Below are 7,585 nucleotides of genomic sequence, written 5' to 3' on the forward strand. Positions count from 1 at the left end.
AGTAATTCCAAAACACTTTGTTATTCCTCAATCTTCATATATGGCCCAATGAAACATTTAATCGGGCGCCATTTTAAATTGAATGAGCAAATGGTGATGAGTGACGGTGATCATATTCAGTTTCCATGCAACTTTGGTGCCAAATTAAAAAAAAAAACTTAACTCAGCAGTTTTGGTGAAAAACCGCTTACGGCGGATTTTTTCAAAATTAGCAACTAACTAAGATGTTATCCGATGATGATCCTAGTCACTCAAAATTATCATCCACCAGTTTTCAATAATATATTTTTATAGACTTTGTGTGATGACTCTGAAAATATTCTTTATTATTTGTTATTTACTCATCTGATAAATACCTAATTTAAATAGTATTAATTTGCATTTTATTTTTTTTTATTGTAGTTATTTTTCAAGGCCTTAAGTTGACAGCTTATCTGATGCTTCATCCAACAGATTCTGGCACTGTTCCCGTATTGGTAATTAGATGGCATTGCATTTATTATAAATTTAAATACGATATTTTTATGTTTTTTAGTTCCAATTGTTCAATTGAACCTAGTTTACAATTTTCACACATAATATATGCTGGAAGATTATTGATTAATATATGCTATTAAAACATTGGAAAAATTTACAAGACCACAGTTTTATTTTAATAAATAATTGTTTTAGTAAATTTAATCAATCGATAATATATCATAGTACACTTTTCATAGCTTATTTAGTTTCTCAATTTATTTTTAGTAACATTCATTTTGGAAAACGATTTGTTCAGTCAAATTTCACATGAGAAAAGGGTCGCAATAGTAAAAGGTGATGTAATTTTAATTTTTTAATATTTTAAGAACCTAAATAAGTAGTAAGGAGCCCAAAGTTCCAACTCTGAAAGACCTGTTAATCCAGTGAAATATCCTGAAAATTTCCATATTTTCTTACTTTTTTTGTTGTTACTAAATCATCCCAAGACTATACTCCAGAGAGAACAGCTTATCTTAAAGTTAATTAAATTTGAGAGGAAAATAAGCTCTGTACTACTATTAGTATCTAAGATATATAGCTCTTTAAATATTTTCTATAAAAAAATAAAGATTTAAATAGGCTCAAACATTCTCTTAAAAATGGCAGATAATCAAATCAGTGAAAGGATCCAAATCAAAGAGGATTTTGAAAAAAAAAAATCATTAAACCGGTGTAACATCCTCATCAGTAGAGCCTGGTCAAAGGAAAATCCTATCCCAAATCAGTAAGTTCTCATACACGGCACATTACACTGCTGAATTTTGTATTAAACCCAAACTCTTACACCCAAAAACTTTATTATTATTTAAAAATTTTATTACATAAATCTTAAGTCATTAATACTTTTCATAGATTTTTTTTATATTAACATAAACACCACATTTTTTTAAAATGTATAAAATAAACCAACATTTTAGAATACTCCTCTATCTTCAGGGTTCTCATGAACAACAAAGTTTCTTTATATTACATATATATGTAGCTGTGTTGAATCCTTACAATTTTATTTCATCAAATTAAAAAAAAAAAAATTAAAAAGAAGGAACTACTTAGACAAAGAAATCAGTGCAACTAAGAAAGGTAGTCTAAGTGATCTTTTTTTTTTTAATTTGACAAAATAAAATTTTATGGATTCAACACAGGGACCTACATGTATTTGTGATATAAAATTATTTTGTTGTAGAAAAGAACCCTGAAGACGGAGGAATACTTCGAAACATTAATTTATTCTATATATTTTTAAAAAAATGCCAAAAGAATAATGCGAGACAAGAAAAGAAAGAGCACACGAGACAAGAAAACTCGATGAGATGCAAGAGCTTTTTCAGGCGTGAGAAAGCCGAAAGTTCTATAAGGGCGCTAAATGGTAAAACAGGGCTTTACTCAACAGACTGAAATGTGCCTAGAACAATGTGAAAACCTTACCACTGGGGCTGAATAAATCAAAGATAGGTGGCTCCATTATTTTAAGGAGATTCTAAACTCTGAGACAAGCAATATGTACTCCCACCAACTTTATCGATCTAATAATGATGAGGATATAGATGAGGAGTTACCACCGGACAGGGAAGAAATTATGGACATAATTTGGTCCCTGAAAAGTAATAAGTCTCCAGGGCCCAACGAAATCCCTTTAGAATTAATTAAATACGCAGGGGAAGACACTTGAGAGCAGATTTCCAAAGTGATATGGGATATATGGATGAAAGAAAAAATTCCAGCTGACTGAGGAGAAGCAATTATAGTCCCTATATATAAGAAAGGGAATAAACTAAAATGTGAAAATGATAGAGGTATACCGCTCCTGCCAACAGTTTACAAGATCTTGTCAGTAGCAATTTGTAGGAGGATGATGGAAAGGAGCGAACAACTGCTGGGCGAGCTCCAGAGCGGTTTCCACCTTGGATGGTCAACAACAGACAACTGTTCTTGATCAGATCAGACAAATACTCGAGAAAATGTATGAATACAATGTTGACTAACACCACCTCTTTATAGATTTCTGATAGGTTTATGATAGTGTGGACAGAGGAAAATCATTAAAGGCATTGCAGTCACTGGGGATACCTTGTAAGTTAATAAGATTAACAAAGATGACCCTGGAAAGGACTAGTTGCCAGGTGAAAACTTGAGTGGGCATCTCAAATAGCTTTAGCGTTAACAGGGGCTTAAGACAAGGAGACCCATTATGGTGATAATGATGATTACTGGTGAGTACTGTTCAACCTCGCCCTAGAAGTTGCTATTAGAAAAATAAGGACAAATCCGGGTGGCACCATTTAAAATAGGCTTACACAACACATGTCTTATGCAGATGATGTAGTCATCACAGGGAGAACCAAAACAGCACTCAAGATTTGGAGGATGATTTGAGAGGAATGGGAATCAAAAATTGGAGGAGTCTCGCTGGAGACCGCGAGGCATGGGGTAGAACGGTGGCAGAACCCAGGACCTACAAGGACTGTAGCGCCCAATAGTGAGTGACATTTAGAAAAAAAAGGAAAAATCAAAAACAATGTGGTTAATTTAAAAAATACTATTGGAAAGTACGAATCAATAAAGATTTATATGTGTATTGAGCATTTTTCAGAACCAGTAACTCATAAGATAGTTGTGTTATAGCAAGTTGAGGATTGGTGGTAAAAGACAGCTTTTTATTTTTTACTTTTCTATTGTTAGCCGTTAGCTAAATCTTTTCCTGTAACAAGAGGATATCACCATCAGAATAATCCCCAATTGGCATCTTAGTGTACAACAACCAATTTAGTACCTGTCTGGTTTTTCCAATGGTATAAGACCTAAATAAATTGTAAGAAAACAAATTTATTCTGCAGCAGTGGAAGACAGTGGCCTAACATGAGCAGATCAAACTTAGACCAGACTGAATCAGATGCTTCCCTGTATTTTTTGTTTGTTTAAATGTTCCCATCTATATCACTTATTTCTATTATAATACTGAAATTAAAATCAATGAACATAAATTTGAGATTCTTTTATGTGTGTTCAAACTCCATCAGTTCTGAAATATATGACAGTGTTTTAAGACATGAATAATCAATACTGCTTTATAACTTAAACAATAATGGGGTAAAATTAAATATGGGATATAATTAAAATAAAAAACATATAAAAAAAAATTATTTATGTACAAAATCAGATTTTACAATATCATACAATATGTACAAGTTTTTGTAAAGTTACAATTAAAACATTGTCATGATCTTAATATAAAACAATTTTCTCTACACTATTCATAAGCCGTCAACATCAATACTTTTAACAATAAATACTTATATTAAATCCAGTTGCATCAATCACATTTATGAACGGAATCCATTTTAAACAGACCATATATTCAAGTTACATATCTCGTAACAACACTGCATTCGTAGTTATCACAGATACAATCAACTGTTACAGCTGATTTAATTTTATCTAATAACTATAAAAGATAACAATTATGACAACATACAAATGATCTGGTTCAGTCTTAAAATCGAAAAAAAAATATATAACATTAATATATATCTCAAGACTTCTAATAACTGTAATTTGTATTAAGCTAAAGTAAGAACAAAAAATCATAATACAGCAATAAACAGACATTTCAACACAAATATTTGGTATTCAGATAACTTTATTTTTCTAATTATAAGTATGTATTTTTTTTTCTTGGTGGGATAAAAAAAAAATAAGTTACTTTTTTTTATTAAAAAGTTTCAATAATATTGTTGATTAAATTTGAATTTGAAATAAACCAAACATTTAATGTTTTGGAACTATATGGAGGTATAATTTAACGTACTCAAATATTATTTACTACTTATTAATAAGAAAATTGTTTAAACTTTAGAATTTTATTTTAAAGTATAATAATTGATAATTAATATTGAAAAATGTAAATAACATGTTGATTAAATGAATTTGTTTGTTAAATTTTTTTTCTAAAAATATTTTTTTTTTAAAAGTCACTATATAATAGTTTTCATGTCACTTTGAGGAAAACAGTTAGTTGGGATAAAGCTATTTAATAGTTCCTATAAAAATCTTCCTAATGAATAAGTAATAGCTTAATTAAAAATCATTAAAAAATAATAAAAAGTAACTTTTATTTTTGATCCCTGTTTCAGAGCCTTTTTTTATTCTTTAGTTTCATACGTAATGGTCCCATATCCAACCATTTTTTTATTGAATCGGTCTTCTTCGGATTTGAATCCTTCTTCATCAGAAGTTATTAAGTCAATATGACTCAAGAGACGAATCCTTTGTTCTGGAACATTAGGTTTCTTCTCTGCAATGATGAACATTGTTATGCCGACAAACTGAAATGAAAAATTGTAAAATCGTTAATTACGAATCGATTATTTTTATCATTAATAGAAAAATTAATTATAGCTAAAGCAATGGAAATTTTTATATCATACAATTATTGTTAATTGTTAATAGTTAAGACTCATAATTATAATATTATCAAAGTTAAGCTAATAATTGTCTTGGTAATTTAATAATACTGGAAATAAGTAGAAATATCTGAAGAATCAACAACTCTCATTTGCGTTATAAAATTTGTTTCTATTATGAATGACTCTATCACTGTTGTATCCTTTTTAATGGGGTTCATTTTTAAAATTCCCTACAGAGTGCACTAAAATAGCAACAATAGCAAATAGTCCCTTTGTGGACTGTGTGTGAAAGTGATAAAATATGGATAAAATAAAAATAAAATTGAAAATCCACAGACATCTCTGAAGATTAAAATTGAGGTAAAAAAGTAAAAACTTTTTTCCAAATTAGTTAGAAAAATATAATAGAAAATATAAATCTTGCTTAATATATGAATAAAATAACATATTAGTTTACATAATGTTTTAAAAGTATTGCATGTTTTTAATAAATGAATTTTAAGTGTAATCCTAATTAATATAATGTAGATCAAAATACTCAAGAAGAAAAAATATCAACTAATACTTCTATGGAGTTGCATTTATAATTACAAAGAAATTTACTAAGATAACTTGGTTAAAGAAATAGAGAAAAAAAGTTGGAAAATGGTCACAGTTAAAAAGGCCGAAATACCATAAAAAAATCAAATAAATATAAAATAGAATTGTTCAGTAAATAAAGTTAAGTTAAGAGGCCCTAAGAATATTTTCCTCAATCATTCTTATTGATGATTAAAACTTTATTTCTTTAAATACAAATTAAATCGGATTTATAAATTTTGACTTTAAACTTTAGATCCCCAAAATGAAATTCATTTGTCAGATTTTTGAATATCCAAACATCTGAAATATCTAGAAATCTTTTAACTTGTTCACTCATTAATGAAGACAATAAATTCAATTTTTAAGCCTAAAATTAAACCTCAGATGTAGACTGTTCTTATATTTCGCAGAAGATAATAGTAGAAAAGAAATGGCTTGAGTTAAAAATGTATGCATAGTTTATTATATTTATGTACTATATTAGCCTAACAACAATTAATTGAAAATTTGAATTTTATTCTAAAATCATATAAATTTTATTCTGTAGAATTTTTTAAATTCTGAATTCTGCGTCTTCTTATAGAATCTATAGAAAACTAAGTTTTTTGTTCAAAACAGTATTATTTAATTAAATTGATCACATCATAACTGAAGTTTAAATAACAGATGAATTTCATACTTACCAAAAATGAATGTATGATGATTACAAAAAATGTTCCATACTGGAAGCCTACCAAATCATAAAGCAATCCAGAAACAGATGGTCCGACAAAAGCACCAAGTGCAAAAGATGAAGACCAAAGTCCAGAGACTAAACCGTAACTTGTAAGATCATCTGGAAAGCCTGCAGCACTAAAAAACAAAGGTAATTGTTAATCTTATGTATTTGTATAAGCCTAATTATATAATTTAAATACTCATAATTATCAGAAATTAGAAACTTGATATTCTTTGATTTTAAAATCCAACATGTATCACCTACGAAACCAGAATGATAAAAAATTTTATTCAAATAAAATTTGATTTCCCAAGTAGAAATCATCATTCAATCATATAAATAACCAATATGATAAGCCAGCATCATATAAATTAAATAATTATAAACTAATTTATAAAAATATCCTAATAGAAGACTTTATTTTAACATGACATCAATCATTGTCTACGACTTGCTCCATGCACTGACATTACATATATTGAAATGCCTGCAACAAAAATGTTACAATCTATTCTTTGGTAATTCCCCTCTCCTCCTTTCCCTCCCATTAACATACATGTAGCATCAAGCCATCAAATACTACACAGTACCGAATTATCCATGTAGAGTATGGAAGAAGCAGCCTATGGGTACTATACCTCCTATATGCCCTGTAGTCTATGAGGAAAATAAGTTGAATTAGTTTTAATTTTCTTTCTAAAGATTTCATTTTAAGAAAATAGAGAAAAAATGTAAGGAAGATGAATTACTCGGCAACTTATCATTTGCAGATGATGTAGTTATCATTGCCCAGGATACAGAAGATGCTGGTTACATATTGAAAAGATTACAACAGGAATATAAACACAAGGGTTCGGCCAGTAATGTTGAGAAGACTGAATTGCATCATCTAGTAGTGATGATATAGATTGAATCTAAGTGAAGTACTGAAAATATTCCAACATTTTAAATACCTTGACTCCATTATTGAAATAGTTCCTGGGACATGGAAATTAAAAAATAATTGCAGATGATAAGTCAATTCAATATTATGGAGTAAAAATATCATTTCTAAAACCTAAAGAAATATACATGAAAAACCCTTGTGTTTATATTCCTGTTGTAATCTTTTCAATATGTAACCAGCATCTTCTGTATCCTGGACAATGATAACTTCATCGTCTGCAAATGATAAGTTGCCGAGTAATTCATCTTCCTTACATTTTTTCTCCATTTTCTTAAAATGAAATCTTCAGAAAGAAAATTAAAACTAATTCAACTTATTTTCCTCATTGAGAGTTAGAACCTGTGGAGGAGAAACATAGACTATAAAAATTCTTGACCGCACCCGGACCATATTCCTTTCATCTTCACACACGGTCAA

At 29.0% G+C, this 7,585-nt stretch overlaps 1 protein-coding gene across 2 annotated transcripts in view; it reads right to left on the reverse strand.

Moving 5' to 3' along the window:
- Nucleotides 1–3,648: 3,648 nt before the first annotated feature.
- The window catches only part of LOC106679433 (MFS-type transporter SLC18B1), a 55,357-nt gene continuing 51,420 nt past the window's right edge, over nt 3,649–7,585 (reverse strand). For both annotated transcript variants that reach the window (XM_067053383.1, XM_014418598.3), the window contains exons 11-12: nt 6,188–6,356; nt 3,649–4,841 (exon numbers count right to left, since the gene is read on the reverse strand). In XM_067053383.1, coding sequence (XP_066909484.1) covers nt 4,659–4,841; nt 6,188–6,356 — 352 coding nt within the window. In that variant the 3' untranslated portion in view covers nt 3,649–4,658. The remainder of the gene's footprint in view (nt 4,842–6,187; nt 6,357–7,585) is intronic.

Source organism: Halyomorpha halys, unplaced genomic scaffold (assembly GCF_000696795.3).
Source record: "Halyomorpha halys isolate HHAL.00 unplaced genomic scaffold, Hhal_1.1 Scaffold202.1, whole genome shotgun sequence".
Taxonomy (NCBI): Eukaryota; Metazoa; Arthropoda; class Insecta; order Hemiptera; family Pentatomidae; genus Halyomorpha; species Halyomorpha halys.